The sequence below is a fragment of the Rhagoletis pomonella genome, unplaced genomic scaffold (assembly GCF_013731165.1).
Source record: "Rhagoletis pomonella isolate Grant_MI unplaced genomic scaffold, Rhpom_1.0 Rhpom_scaffold_00008, whole genome shotgun sequence".
In the NCBI taxonomy this organism is placed as follows: Eukaryota; Metazoa; Arthropoda; class Insecta; order Diptera; family Tephritidae; genus Rhagoletis; species Rhagoletis pomonella.
The window spans coordinates 18,846,768-18,865,656 of NW_023458562.1; the positions used below are offsets into that span (position 1 = coordinate 18,846,768).

At 36.4% G+C, this 18,889-nt stretch overlaps 2 protein-coding genes across 2 annotated transcripts in view; both read left to right on the forward strand.

Annotated features, from left to right (window-relative positions):
• Nucleotides 1-6,975: 6,975 nt before the first annotated feature.
• LOC118745210 (pro-resilin) lies at nucleotides 6,976-8,487 on the forward strand. Its single transcript, XM_036478736.1, has 2 exons — nucleotides 6,976-6,993; nucleotides 7,744-8,487. The coding sequence occupies exons 1-2, from the start codon at nucleotides 6,976-6,978 to the stop codon at nucleotides 8,401-8,403; spliced, it is 678 nt and encodes a 225-aa protein (XP_036334629.1). The 3' UTR covers nucleotides 8,404-8,487.
• Nucleotides 8,488-12,710: 4,223 nt separating this feature from the next.
• The window catches only part of LOC118745211 (VWFA and cache domain-containing protein CG16868), a 16,476-nt gene continuing 10,297 nt past the window's right edge, over nucleotides 12,711-18,889 (forward strand). The window contains exon 1 of the mRNA XM_036478737.1: nucleotides 12,711-12,866. Within this exon, the coding sequence (XP_036334630.1) occupies nucleotides 12,711-12,866 (156 nt within the window). The remainder of the gene's footprint in view (nucleotides 12,867-18,889) is intronic.

The window sequence follows — 18,889 nt, forward strand, 5'->3', positions numbered from 1 at the left end:
AAATAATTAAAGTACCAAACTCTGCCAGCAACTTCACAAGACTGATAAGGTCGAAGCAGAATAGCGACTGCTATGGCGCACATGGCGTATGAGTAAAATACCAAACCCCCCATTTGAGCAACGCAGCGGTCACATACATACATACCTACATATCTAAATGCGAAATTCAACTCTACTCTAACCAACGTTTCGAAAAACAGAGAGTCATCCGCAGAGCCACAAACAATCAGCTGTGCACTAATTTTGCTCATGGCAAGCTGTGAGAGCGCAGCTGCGGCGCAATCGCTAACAGCATCAGAGGCGCTAGGTCAAAGAAGCAGCATAACACCACCACCAACAAAAAAAAAAAACAACAGCAGCAACTCAAACAACAACAAACTACAGAGCTACAAGTTGGAGTTGCAAATGATTAATTTTTCCAAGTTTTTTTTTTTTGTTTGAAAAACTAGACACTAGCCGTAGCAGCTGCTGCCACATAAGAGCACTGTGCGTTTGCGCGTTGACTTCTGCTCGCGTACACATGTTAGTCAAGTCAGCACAGTATCACGTTGTAGTAGCAACAATGTAAAACTCATTAATAAATGTAGTGCGCTGTGCAAAAATTCATACAAACAGACGTGAGCGAGTTCGTATGTGCGATTATTATTATTTTTGTTTTTGTTTTTGCTACGCAGCATTTTCAGCTGTGGCAAAGTGAACGTAACTGTGGTCTTGGTGGTATATGATATTTTGAATTGTTATTGGTGTGGTGTTTAATGGCCCTAATGCGGCACACTCGACGCAAAAATTTGGGATACTTGAAAGGGAAGGAGAATGCCTTTAGAACTTTAAAATAAAATTCTCTTTGTATAAATATATATCGATAACGTAAACAAATTTTAATGGTGTCGATTATTTTATCGAGAACGATAACAATAAATATACTGATTAATATCGAAATAGAGAAACACATCAACACTGATATAAATAAGAGTAAAATGTTGGTAGCGTTATTGTTTATTTACAAGAATATATCTCAAGCTATATGTATATGGCCAAAATAAGTCAGTAAAGATAAAAACACTTAATAATGTTATCGCTAAATTTATCGATTTTAATATTTGGAAATGGTAAGAATAGCTCAAGATTTTCGATAAAAAATTTATACATTTTATCGATAACTTTTTTGTTGTTCTTAGTTCAGTTTTATTCCGAGACTTTCAAGATTTCCTCGGCATTTTCCAAAAGGTTTGGAAATGTTTTCCAGAAAATTAAAAAAAAATTGCTACCATTGGCATTCAAACACACCGTTTATACATACATATGTATGTACGAATGCTTACGCGTCACACTTGAAATCGAGACTGAACCAAAAAAGTACAAGCAACAAATAGCAACAGCAACAGCAACCAACGTACTACTCCAGCTATAACAGTAACCGTTTATTGCTCTGCGTCACATCGCCTTCATTACCATTGTCCGTGCTTCAATTGCCCTTGTTGTTGTTTTGTTGTTACAGCTTTAGCTCATTACTGATTTGTTGTTGTATCGCTAACGCTTACCTTTAGGATTTAGTGTTGTTGCCGCGTCGGTTTTTTCTCAAGTGTTTATTGTTTTGTACCTTTGATGTTGGTTGTGTGTGGCAGCAGCAGCAGCAAAGACAGCAACAAACTCAGCACAGCTTAGCTGCTATTAGCTCACCGGCAACTGTCGCTGCTTCCTCAGTCGGTGAGTCGGTTACTCGTACATATGCATAGATACTTTGTTGTTGCCCCTTTCGCTGCCACTAACAGCGCTCTTATTGCTGCTGCTCCAACTCATTTTTGCTGCTTGCCACTTCTATCAACTTATCTCAAAAGCATAAACGCTGTTGTACTCTCGGGTTTTTACCCCTCACTTTTTGTTTTGATTATTTGTAAGATTTTTATTTTCTAAAAATTTTGCTCACCCGCTCTCCGAATACTTTTGTTTTCATTGTTATATATGTGTGTATGTATGTATGTAAGAGCGCATTTGTTTTCTAGTTGTATGATCTGTTGTAAATAGCTGACTGCCTTTTTGTTGTCGATTTTCAAAAACTTGGCGCGCAATTTTGCCATCTTGGTGTTATCTTTTGCTGCTTTGACTTCCTCTTCCCTGTGCTCTGCCACCACCCTCGACGCCGTTGCCTTAGTTGCGCTGTCACCTCGCACCACCGCCACCTGTAGCATCTCCGCCGTCGTCGCCAGCCACTTTGGGCCAACGCTTTCGGCAGCAGCCTCTTTGCCTGCCGCTGCCGGCTGCCAATTGCTAACAGTTAGCTCTAAGCTGCCGCACTGCACTACTATTTCTTTCAAACAATATAAATACTGGCCTACGAAACTGTTTCAGTATCAAATTCAATTCAACCATCTTCGCAAGAAGAACAAACAGCTAACATCTAACCAACTTTTGTGTGTGATAATTCAAAACTCATATAAGTGAATATACAAAATGAAGGTACGGCAAAGCAAACGAAGTTTTACAAAAAAAAGACGTACATTTATACTGAAAAAAAAAAAAATTGCAAAAAATTGTATTGTGTCAAAAATTAGTTGGCGTATCTGAGTGCTGCCAGCAGATTGGGTGGAAATAAATTAAGGACTCGCAGAATTTGACTGACAATTTTTTGTAAAGAAACCTGGTTTTTTAACTTGTGTGTACATTATGCATGATAAATGTTTTAAAGCTCGAATTTTATTGTTTGAAAAAAAAAATATTTTTGTAATTTAACAAAAAAAAAAAGAAAACCTCGGAGCTCTTAAAAAGGACTTATTTTTGCTACGCATTTTTTTCTATTTGCGTCAACAAAATGCCTTGAAAAAAAAAGATTTTATTTGAATGGAATTTTGGAGAAAAATTAAAGTTAAAAAGTTTTGACTTGGTTGAAAAAAATAATCTGATTATTTGCCTTTTTTGTAAAGAAGCAATCAGTTCTTTATAATAATTTTTTAAATCTCCCTTGGGATTTTATTTTTTTTTTTAATTTAAAAAGTTGGAAGTCAATGCTTCAAAGCTTTTTCTAATGAATTTCTGAAAAAAAAAAACTATTTTTACCAGTCAAATAATTTTAAGTTTATAGGCTTAAAATATCTAAAAAATCTACCAGTGATGCCAATATAGGAAATATGTGAAGACCCATGCTTCAATAGTTTTTCCTTTTGAGTTTCTGGAAAAAAGTATTTTTACCAGTCAAATAATTGCAATCCGATTTGAAAATTTATTACAAATATTGATTACAATTTTTGCGAGATTAAAAATAACTGTTTCTAAAATTATACAAATAAAATGACTTTAAAGCAGGTTTTAAACGATTTTTAATAACACATATTTTATACAAAGGAAAAAATTTTAGAATCATTTTTTTTTTACATAACAATTTGAAAAAAAAGTGTTATACTTAAATATGTTTTTTTTGCTCCAAACATTTCAACCTAAAACCAAAAAGCTATATAAAAAAATATTTTTTCATAGCAAATTCGTAGAAAAGTATGCATAAAACTCACTATTTTAATTTCAACCTATGTATGTAGATGAGATTACAAAATTATTGAAGTTTTTTTAATCAAAAAGGTTTTAGAGAGGTTTTTTTGAAATATGTTAGTCGTTCTCCCTGGAAAGTAGAAAATTTCGCATTTTTCAAATGTCTTCTTCATTTTAAGCCAAGTTGAAATCTGGTATTATAAAAATTTTTATTCGAAGATTTTTCTTTTAAGAAAGATGATGTTACCAAATCCTGAAAACAGCGTTTTAGCATAAGAACTGAACCGTAAAAAGTTTAATGGGTTTGCTTTTTCCCTTATCAAAAAAATTAAATAAAAATTAGCCTTATGATGTGTTGCTTTTGTAAAAAGTAATGAGTACATGTTTTGTTTCTATTAAATTTAGGTTTAAAATTTTATATAATAAATTTGATATTTTCTTAACTTCTTAAATTTAGTATTTCCAACGCTATTCTGTTTCCTTTTTTTAATTGCAAACGAATTTTCAAAACCAAAAAAATTTATGAATTATAATTTTTTGTTTCAAATTGTATATTACAATTTGGCGAAAAAATTTTAACTATCTACAGAAATGAGTTTCCAAATGCATGCAAATTTGTAAACAAAAACAGTAAATTAAAAAAAGTTTTTTCAACAACCATATTTTTGGGAAGAAACCCGTAGAAAAAATTTTCATAATAATGGATTTTTTTAGTTTTTACCCTACTACCACCTTTTTATACATATAAAAAATTATAAACACAATTAGAGTCTCATTTTTAATTACGGAAATAAATGCAGTCTAACTAAAGACAATAAAAAATGTATAAACTAGGAATATTGGAAATTTAAAGCTGCTCAGTCGAAGCAGAGCAAAGATCAATTTCGATTTACGATACATTTTTGTTGACTTTATTGTATACATTATTTTTTTTCAATCGACTTTAAAAGCGCTTATGTATAAACAATACAAAATTAGATGTTCACTGAGCGGAATCGTAGCACAAATTGACAATAAATTTGGTAATAAATTATATTGAAAGTAAATATTTTCACCTCATCCATAATTTGCCTGCCACTAAAAAAGGTACATATACAACGAACAATCATCGCTTTTTTCTTTTGCACAGCCACAATATTTTAAAGCTTGTGTATCAATTTTGTATCTATATATTTTTTTTGTCAGTTTCTCTCCATTTTTCATTTCGTTTTTGTGCCACTCAGCGCGCCCCAGTTGAAAATACGAGACATGCCCGGCGCTTAATTTGACATGCAATTCATCTTGAGGCGTTAAAATGCTTTGAACTTTTTTCCGCAGCTGATTTTTGGCTGAATACTTAGCAGCGTTATTAATAGCATTTCATAGCTTTTTATAACATACATTTTTTTCCTTGAGTTGTTATTGTATTTGTTTTCATGCCAAAATTTCAATTAGTTTCGCGCGAAAAATATCATCAAACGAAAGACTTAAGCAGCGAACTTTTTCTTTCAATCAAGAGTTGTTTAACAATAGTTTCGAATATGCAAATGACTTAAGTAATGACGCGCAGGAAATTGAAAAAAAAACTACTCTCAAATGCTAAATATATCTTCGATTTTTAGTGAATACTCAGTGCTGTTAATTTTTAGCCGCTCTTTCTAAACAAATCCAACTTGAATGTCTTCAAAGCAAACTACTTTTAACTTAACTTCACTTTGATCCGTTTTTTTATCAGCTACTATCCAAAAACTACATTTTTATAGGCATAAAGTGCAAAGCAGTCACAAGAACTGAGATACAATTGCTGACAAAGAGCGACTAAAAGCATTTCCTCTTCAATTGCCAATCACCACCAATAGAGCACCAATAGAGACATTCTTTAGCAGCTAAGTACTTAGGCTCAAATCTTAATCTTATTTAATTACAAAGCTATAAAAGTATATTACCGCAGCAACTAACACTCAGTTAAAGACAAACATTCGGTAATCAACTTGTATTCAACGCTGAAATAAAAAGCGCCAGCTAATGATAAGCGTACGAGCGCAAAAATGATTGAAGAAGATTGCAACAACAGCAGCAGCCAGCAAAAAAAGGCAATTAAAGACGCGGCAATCCACTGCACTCTACTGCCAGCGCGCAGTTTTACTTCGTATATGACTTTTTAGCGCAGTCACAAGCACGTCGCTGATGGTCATCAAAATGATTTATATGGACGCCTAAAAAATTCCTACCACACAGCCACAACAGCCAGCAGGCAGCAGTGTGGTCAACTTTCAATTTAGAATGACAAGTAGCGACAAGAAGATGGCATCGCATAGCGTGCAGCAGACCTTGCCGTACTTATTAGAATGCCACACGTTCATTCTTTGTAGAGAAGATCCAAAAAATCTAAAATTAATTGCGAATCCGCCACTGCTGCGCTTACACACATATACATTTTATACATATTTGTTACAGTCAGTCGATTTTGAGTTTTTTTGTTGTTGTATTTTACGCTTGCAATTAATTTTGGCTGGCTGTGCTTCATGGCAACAGCCCAGCCAGCATTGCGACACTTTCTGTCGAAAATTAAAAATTAATTTTGCGCATCTAATGATGTATTGCGGCTCAACTTCTGTTTTGCTAGAATTGCAAGCATGACCTGCGGTAAATTTCAAGCGTTTAGTTACACTTGCAACATGCTACATTAGAATACATATATAGCGGCAATAGATCGAAATGAATGAAGCTGTTGCAGGGATGAGATTACACTCAACTGGTCGCTTAAAAAGTCGTCACATGCTTGTCGCATTGCGCGCTTTTAATTAGGCGCAATACGCTCCCATGGCAAATGAAGTTGCCAAGAGAAAAAAAAAATAAAATAAGTTGCATTAGCGCGCAAGCAGATTGCTAGCTGCTGAGCTAAGAAAATCTGTTTGAAACGCAATATGTGCACGCCAGACGCTCGGCGGCTTGTCAACTGCACTTCCATTCTGCCACTGCGACTGCAACTGTCTTCTGCCTCTTCCTTTCCATTTGCAACACTCTTCATCAATCTTTCTACTAAGTACACCCTAGCTTGCTGCGCTCAACATTTCTTGGCGACCCAATTGCCAACATTTACATTTTGTCGCGCTGACGCTGTGAAATACAACTTAAATATTTCATTTGAAATTCTTTGCAAAAAAAAAAAACAAGTAGAAAAAAATCGAAACAGCCAAAATTTTGCAATAATTCATTCAAATGCGCAGTGACGCTGTGTGTTGCCATCTCAGGCCTACAAAATGGATTTGCATGCAGCAAGATAAAGCGCCTCAGCCTGACGTACATAGCTCGCAGATGAGTAACAGGTGCTGTCGCTTGTCGCTTCAGTGCCGCTATAGCATTCGCCTCGCTTTGGCCATATCACATTGCCAAAACAATGTATTGCACAGCATTTGGTTTTGCCTTCTCGTCGCTTCTCCATTTCAGCACCCGCTCGCCTGCAGCAAAGTGTAACTGTCATCGTCATGCATAAAATGTTAATTTCCTATAATTATGAGTTGCACAGCTAATGTAAATTGCCTCAGAAAACGCTGCACCAGCTCGCTCATCATCTGCATAGTTCTACACATATTTCAACGGCTCCACGTTTCTCACAACCATTTTGCACATTTTAATGAGTTTCCGCAGCGGCGGCGGCGGCGGCGTTGTCAGCTAAGGCGGCTGTCTTTTGGTCGGTCTGGGTGTCTCTGTGGCATCTGGTAGTGTTTTAGCACTTTATCGCTGCGCGCATCTGACAGATTTATTAGATTAGATCTGACAACTTAATTGCCATTGTTTGCACTTGTTTGACAGCGTTCGCGTGTAGCGCTTTGCGATTTTAGTTATTTAACTTTTTGGTGGGGAGTTTTTTTTTTGGGGGTTCTCGAACGAATGCAAATGTTAATTATGCTTATGAATTTTTGTGTAATGCATTTAAGTAGATTTTAAAAATTTAATTAATTCACAATGGCTTATAAAAGTTAATTGAAAATCTGCTTTTGTAGATGTGGGTGAAAGATAGGGCAGTGGGAGTGAGCAGCCGCGCTAATTGGATTTTTCAGAAACGATAAAGTAACTGGGAAAGGCGCAATTGAGATAGTACTTAACATTTAAAAGAAGCGGGTTAACTGGCTGCTTAGATAATTGCTAATTAAGCCAACAAAATGTTCTTCCTTCTTAGACGAAATATTTTAATTTGTTGCCAAATTTTTTTAACCATATTTCTTCAATTTCATTCAAACTTTTTTTGCTTTTCCATATTTTTTCCCCTTTCACTTTCAGTGCTTTGCAACGATAGCCCTCCTCGCCTGCGTCTCGCTCGCCCGCGCCGAGCCACCAGTGCCGCAAAATCAATACTTGCCCCCCAATCAAGGTGGTCAGCCCTCGAATCAATACCTTCCACCCACGCAGTCATACCAATCTCCGTCCAGTAACTACCTGCCCCCACAACGCGGTGGCGGCGGTGCTGGTGGTGCGCCACCAAGCAGCAGCTATGGTGCACCCGCTGCCGGTGCGCCCAGTTCACAGTATGGCGCTCCAGCTGCGCCCAGCTCGCAATATGGCGCTCCCGCGTTGACCGGCGCCATATTCCCTAAGCAACAGGGCGGTCGCGGCGGCTATGGTGGCGGCAGCGGTAGCGGTAGTGGCGGTTATGGCGGCGACGAACAGTACGGACCAGCTAAATACGAATTCAAATACGATGTGCAAGACTATGAATCCGGCAACGACTTCGGACACATGGAACAGCGCGATGGTGATTTGGCAGTGGGCCGTTACTATGTGCTCTTGCCCGATGGTCGCAAGCAAATCGTCGACTATGAGGCTGATGGAAATGGCTACCGTCCAACCATACGTTACGAACAGGTCAATAGCGGTTTCAATGGCAATGCCGGCGCTGGGGGACGTGGCGGTCAGGGTGGCCAATTCGGTGGCTACCAATAAGGCGTCGTACAGCCATGGACGTGTGTCGCTGAAGGGAGTGAAAAGATTTTGGCAAGAAGGTGAAGTTAAGGTTTGGTGAGTGTAGAGAGCAAAGGAAATATGAAGTGAGGGAGAGGCAGAGAGTGAGTGGTGGATGTGAAATCTCTCTGTGGCTTAGTGACTTTCCAGCGTTTTTTTTTAGTACTTTTCACGTTTTTTAGTTAATCTTTCATTTATTTTCCTTTATAGTTTAAGTTAAAGACGAAAGTACATTAATAAGCTGCATTCAATACGTAAGCTCGTGATTTGAAAGCGCCAGCCTAGAGCTTTCACTTTCATCTCCCCATTTTATGTAGACAGGCAAGCTCTTGCCTTTTTAAGCTCCCACTCAATTCGAGTGTACATTCCTTTCCTTCGTTTCTCTTTGCAACTATCACAACTCTAACCGAACTCAAAGCCTCTTCTTCTGCTGCTTTCACTCTTCAACGCAATTCCACAAGTCCTTATGACAATTAATCAGCCAAACGATGCCCGTCGCTTGCCATCTATTTCCGCCATCGATACCAACAAATCACAGCAACAAAGAACAGAACAGCAACAGCAGTGACAACAACAACGCTTTGTGGCGGAAGTAAAATTTGTTGTGAATTTTGTTATTCGTTTTAATGTAGCCGCTATCTTTTCTTAGCCAATAAGCACTTTCATTTGTAGTATATTTCAACTAAAGCTTTTGAAAACTCACAACACAGAAGCATACAATTTGTATAAAATATCAACACAGACACATATATACATACATATGTACATTCATTTGCCCACACACAACAAAATCGTTTACATACATCCATTATCCTTAAAGAAAAATCACACAATGCGCCCGCGAAAATCATTTTATTTTCATTTTTTAACATAAATAATACTCATTAATTTTTATATTGTAATTTTGTAAAAACAGAATACAAAAAAAAACGAAAATGTAAATGTAAATGCATCGCAATATGTGAATTACTTATGTAAGCGTAATCATTGTCTTTGTAAATGAACCAGAAAATAATGGAACTTATGTGTAAGCCAGATCAATTGTGCATGTCATAAAAGTATCAATAAAGAGCATTTTTGTATAAAACAAAGTTTAAAAAATAAACAACGTTTGAGTTTTTATTTAATAAAAATCGTCAAGAGGGAGTAAGCGGCGCACAGTGTTCGATTTTGAAGTGTCGATGGACGAAATTGTAAATATGATAAAAATATGGGTTCGAAATCTGAGAAATATAAACAAAAAGTTTACAATTTAAAAATGAGCATCTAAAAGATTTCTTAGGCAACTTTTGACATTAAATTTGAATTCCTCGGTTGTAAATTTACAAGAAAAGTCCATGAAACCAAAAACCAAATTTTTTATGCTGAATCTAGTCAGCAAAGCATTCATGGTCTTTTTTCGAAATTTCACTTTTCAACCAAATTTTTTGGGGTTTTTATATAATGATTATATGAAGGCACTATTTTTCCCTTATACGCCATTATGCCAGATTTCGAACCCGTATTTGTATGTTAATCGAGAGATTCACGATTTTGTTCATCGACACTCCCAAATCGTACACTGTGCGGCTTAGTCGCATGAAACATTTTCAATGCAATCGGAAGTCGAATACAACGATACCATATAACGCAACCATAGAACAAACGGCAAAACAAACTCAATTTCAACTGAGAAAAGGTCATAACATCGAGGACTTTGGAGCCCGCTAGGCCTATATACCCGAGTAATTTTCATCAAAATTTTACGCCATCAGTTTGTGTACTAAAATAAATTTAAGTATAGATTACCACAATATGAGAATTGTTATCCTCAGTGATAGCCAGGTAGGACTCACTGCTTTCTCATCTTTCGAGGTAACATCATCGCAAGGGAATAGAGAGAAAGGAGATATTGGACAGACTAAACAGGCAAGTGGCTGCCGCGATTCCCACTGGCCCTGAGCACTTGCTGACAATAGGTTCAAAAACGATCAAAGACGAGTTCTAAAGTGAAGGAAGATCAATGAGCAAACAGCACCAATTGACCAAGGTGACACCCTTGTCGAATGCATGCCATTTTTAGAAGAGGCTTTCTCTCGCTCTTTTAGATTTTTAGGGGTCTTAAGTTTAATAGAAGTGTTGTGAAGAGCAAAGGGCACAATATACGCTTAGGTTGCAGTGGACATCTCACAATAATATATCATTATCTAACAACAGACAAACTTTACCGTGTAAAAGACCAGATAGTGGACTGAAAAAAATGGGGGTGTAAATAGTATTGTCGAAGAAAATGAAGAAGCTGATCAGATAGCCAGAATGGCAGATGCCTCGACTCCGATAGGACCTCAGCTCTATCTTGAGGTCGGTTCTGGTCGGTCCGTTTAAGAAAGTGCTAAAAACACCAAACCGAGGGAACTTCATTGGCAAACCACCAAGGGTCTTTGTCAAGCTAAGGTCTTACCCGGGGGGTACAACCTAAATATATACGGGTTGGTCATAAGCCTACCCAAGAAGAGGCTAAGAATTATTACAGATATTTTGACGTGTCATTGCAGTCTAAGAGGTTACTTGTACAAGCCAGGGAGCTGGTCAATTTTTTTGGCTCATACTCATTGCACCTTCTCCTTGTGAGACCACTTCACGGAGGAGGCAGAGGTGCATAGGACATCTATGGCCAAGAGAAAAGCAATACATATACATAGTTTCCCTTGCAATAGAAATATATGCTCTAAGAGCTTTAATCACCAATAGAGAAACAAAAACAAGAGTCTAGCTATGATTAACTCATTAGCGGCAGTAAATAATATTAGTTTCGGATTCTGATATAAAAAAATGGGAAGTCTGCTGAGTTGTGATAATAATTGCATCTAGTGTGAAGCTTCATAGCATCCACAAAAGTTTACACATATGTGCATATACATATATACATATGTATATGAACTGATGTTTACGAGTTCAATTTAACACTTAGCATTGCTTTGTTAATATCCGATTACAAATTTAAATATTCTCAAGTAAAGCTCTAACAAGCAACCAAAAACAAAAGCCATAACATACATGTAATAAAAATTTTAAATGCTTTTAAATTTAGCAAGAAACGAAATTGTTATGCTGTGGATGCTATGAAGAAATGTTATTAAAAAACAATAAACAAATTTGAAAACCTCTTGCACTCTAAAATCATGTCAAGTGGCATTAAACTGTAACAGCTTATGTATGTGCCGAAATAAAAAGGGGTATTGCAGTTTACAAGCCAAAGTGGAAGCAGACGTCATACAGCGCAAGCGCAAATTCAATCATTTCACAATTCACAAAATGCCAGCAAAACTGAAGTGAAGTGGCGAATATCTACATGCATACATACATATTTATTTATACATTTATAAGCGCATAAAATTTCTTAAACTATTGATGAGTTATTGACAAATCTGGAGCTTACTTAGTCACAAACAAAAAAAAAAATGGCGCTTGCACTTTTGCTAAGTCTTTGGCCGAGCTTTTCCATCAAATTGTGGTATGCGCCTTGATGTTGTTACACATTTTTTGCCGCCTCGGAACAGAAAATGGATTTTATGAGAAGCTATGTCAAGGTAAAAATACTAAACTTGGTGGTTTGCCATTGCCTGCTGACGGGGGGGACCGCTGTTTAAAAAAAAAAAAAAAACATTTTTCTATAATTGTTTTGGGATGTTGCTTTGACCGCGAATCGAACCTTGGTCCCACGGGGCGGTAGTACGCACCTCTAATCACTCGGCTACAGCGGCCGCATAAATAGTACTTGAACACACACTTGCATACGTACACACTTGTAAAATGCACACGTACGCAGGTGTCTGTCTTTTAACCCTTTCGACCCGGATGGTACATATGTGTACCACTTAAAGTTTAAACATCCCTAGAAGTTTCTAATTGAATGTTTCTGGATTGTGAAATGTACCTTATCGTCTCTAAGGTTTCCTGAATGCATTCCTAAAGGTTTCGTTACATTTGTTTGCTGTTTGTGTTTACGACGCCGTTATTTGTGAGTTGCGTTCCAGCAAAATTGAAACGCGTAGTTGGTTTTTACACGATATTGAGTGCTGAAGCGCCGAAAATATTGAAAATAAAGCAGAATTGAAGTTTTTACGAATTTTGACAATTGTGGCAGGTAAGTATTTATAAAAAAAATATTGGTTTTATGGTTATTTTAGTGAATGGTACCTATATGTACCATTCGTCCGGTATGGTGGTACATATATGTATTAATAGTCCGTTGGGTAGTAGATATTGCAAATCCCCGTTTTGAAGAAATTTTGTTGTTCTTCTAGAAAATGGATCCTGAAGATATTCGAAAAATTCTGGAAGATGAAGCTGATAGTCCTAGCGATTTAGCAGGAAGCTCTGATGAATTGGTACCAAGTGGTGTCTCTAGCTCCAGCGGTAACGAAGATTCCGCAGAAGACGGAAGCTCTGAAGGACTGTACAAAGTGATGCTTCTGGTTCCAGCGATAACGACGATTTAGCAGACGACATAGTGAGTGAGGCTGTCGAGGAAGTAGCGTCGAACGCATGGGTCATTTATAATGACCTGAACCGAAACAAGATTCCATTCAAATCATTTTTAGTTACCTTAGCTGAGGCATTGATTCAGGATGGCTTACAAACGACAGCCGTTCGTCGATCAATAAAACCAGGCCGCGCACCACTAACTCTCAATCACAAGGCAATGCATCTTCCTGTTGAAGGAACTACCCGACGTAGTTGTACCAGTTACAGTGCTCAAAACAAACAGAGACGCACTAAGACCATCTGTAAGGAATGTCAAGTTCCGATTTGCAAAATGTGCTTTGCACCATATCATATGTGAATTATATGTATAGCACATTTTTCATTATAACCTTCCTATTCTTCTTCACTAATCTGTATAAGAAATCAATAAAATATGAAGTACTTTTTGTTATATTTATATCATTGTACCTATTATTTATTTTTGATATAGTGTGTTTTACTGGACGATTGGTACTTATTTGTACCACATAACATCCCGGATGGTACAATGGTGTACCACCACCCCCCCGAGCCACCCTTTTATTGTTTTTCAGATTTTAATTCAGTAATAGTTTATATATTGCCTAAGTAACTGCCTCCAATCAAAAATTTTATTTTAGCATTGCTATTCGAAAGCCGGGTCGAAAGGGTTAATACACACCAATGGGATGTGCTTCAACAACATTTGTGTTTATTTGTTTTTGCACTTTTTATGATGCCAAAGGAGCTGCGCTACAACTACCTTTTTATTACTCATTATTTATACTTTTTTATATTTGTCACAATATTAGTGTGGGTTGCGACGTTTGCCGTTGAAATTTCGGTTATTTTAAGACAATTTTTTTTCTTTGTAATTAATGAAATATATCTCTGTCTTTCTATTTTTTCTATCAAGTGTTCAATAAGTATAGCTTTGACTGCAGGCCAAATAAATATTTGAATGTTGCATGTGCGCTTGTTGTCCAATAGCAGCTTCATGTACATGTTTACAGTTATTTATGTACATATGTATGTTTAGAAATGATTTCATATAAAATATAATTTAGATCCAGTAAGTGTTAAGATCACATTAATCCCAAGAGTAAAAAAACTCATAATTTGAGCTACAGTTTCAATCGAAATAATTTGCTTAATTGTTATAATTTTAATAAACTAAATTTGCTGTAGCATTGACTGTAAATAAATAGGCTTAAATGGGCAATTAAAGAGCTTGCGGGCACTGAATTTTATAATAAGTATGTATTTATTTAACTAAGTTGATATAATTGGCTATTATGTAAATATTTTTATTTAAGTATGTATTTTATAGAGAGGCTTCCGGCCCATTGATTGCCATTGAGGTCAGTAAACAAAAATGCTCAGAGGAGGCTTGCCAAAATCGTTGACAATAAAGCACAGTAATAGAACGGAACACCTAGCGTAGCGCTTATAGAAACTCAGAATGAAAGTACGTCCTTGGATAGGAAAGAGGCAACGGCTTGTTTCTCTTCTGAAGCCGTGTAGTTAAACCTCTTGATTAACCAGCATACAACTCGACGAACTGAAAGAAAATTAAGGCAGCGCTCCAAGGTTCGGACATGCTGGCACATTTTCATAATACAAATTTAAGAGAGCGTACTCCTTTACAACCTGGATAATGCACTTAAGATATACATGGTGTCAGTCGGCGACCATCTGGGATTAATTCTAGTTCCGGCATCATAGAACGCAATGTACGACAGTGTTTTTTCAAGCCTAATATACCTGAAATAGTAGCGGAAGCGAAAAGACTAGAGCTCATTGAAGTAATCTTTAACGATAAGATAGGGAGAGTTAAGTTAGAAATCGGCACACAAAAGCATAGCTGAAGTTTGCCATTTGGAAGATTGAAATTGTATTACTCAGCTCTAAACAGGCTCCAAATACTAACTTGGCAGTAAGGGAAAAGAACATAACATGGGATTGCCCACCGACTCTAAGCTGGCATTTAAGAAACACTAAGAGGAAAGTGAGCGAAGATAAATGGAGCTTTATCGCACGTAATGACAAGCGTAATGGACCAACGCGAAATCAGATTATAGTTACTATTAAATGAAAAAAGTCCAGTTATTTACATGCAGCTCCACTGGGGTCAGTGGGATCAGGTGCAAAAAACGTCATACATTAAAAGTGTAGCAACTATTTATGTAAATCTGGGTATATCACTATTCATAAAAAAAATCGCGACTGTTTTTAGATAGGAATTATGAAGTATATTATATTTCAATACTTACACCAAAATATTTTGGGACAAGTAATTTTTAATCGGAAAACACAGTCGACTTCAATCCTCAGATAAAAATTTTGGAGTACCGTTGATTTCTTTATGATCCAATGATTGGATCTAAGTAAATTAGTATGGGACCACCGTTCATATACCACCTTTCCGATAAAAAAAGAAGTACTTATGCAGTGGCATACAAAAAAAAAATGGTTACGAATTGATAACCTCCTCGTATTTTTTGAAGTCTGTTAAAATTATTACGATTTACGTAAGCGAGACTGATTTGAAAATACCTCCAAAAATCGAGCTTTTTTTATTAATAAACTTAGTTTTAAATTTTTTTTTATTGTCGAATAAATCACCTCAGATAATAGAAGAGCTTAAGCTTAAAGGATCTGCATAAAAATGTTTAAAAATCATATCAAAATAATGAGTTTTTTTGTAGGTATTTTCAATTCGATTCAGCTTACGTAAATTTTAATATTTGCGGCCAAGGCTTTAAATTTAATTTAAGTTATGTACATTAGCGTGTTTCACCAAAGAAATGCGGTTTTCCACCCGAATTATAAAATGTATTTGAAGCAAATAGTTTCCGGCGGGAAACTGGATTTTTTTTTGTAAGACACTCTTATGTACATAACCCAACCTTTCTGCCAATATTTACGGCAGATCATAAAGTATCGGGAATCATAGTAGAGCATACATAACAGCGGCAGCGTTTAATCACTTTCTGTTTCCCGTGAAGAAATGGCCAACAACTATCCGAAGGGTGGTGCGGTAACAAAAAATCCCAGAAAAAAAATGTATTTACATTGTGGGTGTTCACACCTGTCCAGTTATATGGTTATCTGGTTATGTGGTTATGTGATTATATTTTTTATTTGGCTAACAACAATAAATTACACTATAAAATAATAATTTTTAACCATATAACCTGTAAACCAAGCAAGTATGAGCACCCACATTGTTAATGTCTGGTTAAGTTGAGTCATATTGAATAAGATTTTAATCGATTGGGTTACAGTAGGTGAGGTTAGATAAGAATGAAAAAATTTATGAGTGCCAAAACTAAGAAAATTATGAATATGAATAAAAGAAATTATTTTGGATTTCTGCATAGGTCATTCATACATACATATATACATACAAGTTAATTGCATATGTACTTACGTACATTTAATTTCAGGCAAGTTTTTAAATTATTTATTTTGTGAAGTTAGGTCAGTTACCCGAAATTTTAAATATAAGTACTAGAAATATAACTGTACATACATATACGCATGTATTTAAGTGTGTATCTTTTTGTTAAAGATGCATATAAAATGAAGCCACTTTTCCAATCAAGTGGCCAAAAAACAACCACAAAATAAAAACGTGCGCAAAAACACGTGCCTAAGAATTGAAATAGCTGGCATTGATGGTCAAGTTGAAGTTGAAATGGAATTTAAAGAAAAAAAGACCGGAAGAGGTCAAAGACTGATCACACATATAAAAAAAAACTAGCTACATGCACATACACTTGTTTTCTCACATTTTTACTTTGCTTAGTACTTATATTAGCATATTGCATATGCACTATGGGAAATGTTAAAGCATGGCCGGTCATCGTTGAAAAATTTTAATTATCTGCCCACATTACGCAGGCCTTAGTGAACTTGTAGGCTTGAATGAATGAGCTTGCAGATTTATTATTTGGATTCTACATACCAAAATTGCTTATTCATTGCACAGCAGGGCAGCAAATTTGCAGATGTTGCACAGTTGTAGATAACGAAATTATTTATTAACTTCTAAGCAGACTAAAAAATTACAAAAATTGTACAAATTACAAGTAAGCCTTTACATGATGTCTGAAGGTCAATTTAAACATACGAAGCATCAACTACTTTAGTAAAAGAAAAGATTTGAGATAACCTAAAGATTATTCAATTTAAAGAATTCAGGACCGAGTTTCTTTTTTTTTGAAAAGTTGCTTGGGGATGAAGAATTACTTACAGGTCAGAAGTTGATGTTGTACCGGAAGGCCCAGACAGCGTGCTACTCAAGCAAGATTGGACCAGAGGGAGTGTGGCGTTAGTTCAATTGCGCGGGCCATATGAAGAGATGTTTACGAGTCATGCGGAGACTCTCCTCTTGCTGCCGCACATACATTAAGTACATCAGAATTTATTCTGATCAGGTATGAATTAAGTCTACTGCAGTAGCCAGAACGAAGTTGAGCGATTGTGGTGCGGGTGTGCCGAGGCAATTGAAGCTCTATCTCGTCAACGGTAGGTGGTAGTTTTTCTAAAATGGGCGTCACAGAACAGGAGTTGGTGCAGTTTCAGACAGACTTCCTGTGAATGCCGTTTATGACCTATATGTACAGAGTCGCGTACAGTGGTTGGTCTATGACCATCTGGACCTCGTCCTTCATTTCGTAGAGATGCATTCTAATGTGTCTTGGCGAGGGCTCTGTTCGGGTGCTCACATTTGTGCATAGGTTCCAACCAGCCGGTCAATTGTCTTGTACATATGTTACCAACAAAGCTGCTTGGACTTTGCTCCAAGTGCTGCCGGCTAGCGATTTGAGTACTTTGCTGCGGAAGGTGCTTCCGAGTATTTTCGGGTTGTTCATAGTCGAAATTTTTTCACCATGGCGTGTAGCCTTAGCTCCTTCGTCCATCTGGTAAATAGAATTGCTGAGGTTTTAGTAGGGGAGAGGCAATGAAGAATTAAGAAATTTTGGAAAGGTAAACTTTGAACACAGGTCATCAATTCCATTTCCGGACGCCATTGTCGAGCAATACTCAGCGTATGAGATGATGAAGACTTACAGGTTAGTCATAAACAGGGCTGCGGTCATCACTGGTGGAAATAAAACTCAGTACCATTAAGTTGTGTTGTCTATAAGAATGGATTTAATCCCGAGTATGTTTCTTCTATACTACCCAACTTAATCAGCAAGCCGAAAAAAATGCTGTTGCGTAGGTCGGCGGTTTGCTGACTAATTACCAACTGGCTTTAATAAATCACTCTGTCCATTGTCAGCAACAATGTGTCAACAACAACGATGATGCATTTCTAAACTTGCATTTCAACAAACAAAAAATTATTTAAAAAAATGTAAAAAATAAAAAAGATATTAAAAATTTCAGAAGTTGAATGTGACAACCCCACAGGTGTTAAAAATAGTAAAGTTCCATGTGCAAATTTGCGAATATTCGCTGTAAACATAAAATTAATATTCATCACCGTTCGCCTTTGAGGATGTTGCCGAATTCGGCTTGTGATTTGTGTGCTCTTCGTTGCCTCTTTTTTGTGTTTTTTGGCACAACTTGTAATAATTTTCGCTTCACGTCCTAATGTTTTTTTTGTTTTGTTGCGTTTGCATGCGTGTAAAATATTTTAATTTGCGCATGCGTGAATCCCACCCTTTTATTATTATATGTTTACATCAGTGACATAGCAGAGAACACTATGCATAGCACCTTAGCACAGTTTAGTGCACTCGCTTAGGACGTGTCTACAATTTTAATCAATGCAGTCGAATAATTTTTGCTAACTTTATTACTTTTATAATTTTACATTGAATATTTTTTTTTTACATACGTACATATGTATGTATGTATGTGAAGTTCATACGGATTCCTTTTGGTATAAAACTGTTGTTTCTTTTGATGAATGAAATCAGTTGTCGGTATTGTTTGTCAAGCTGCGGTTCGAGAACTATCAAAAAAA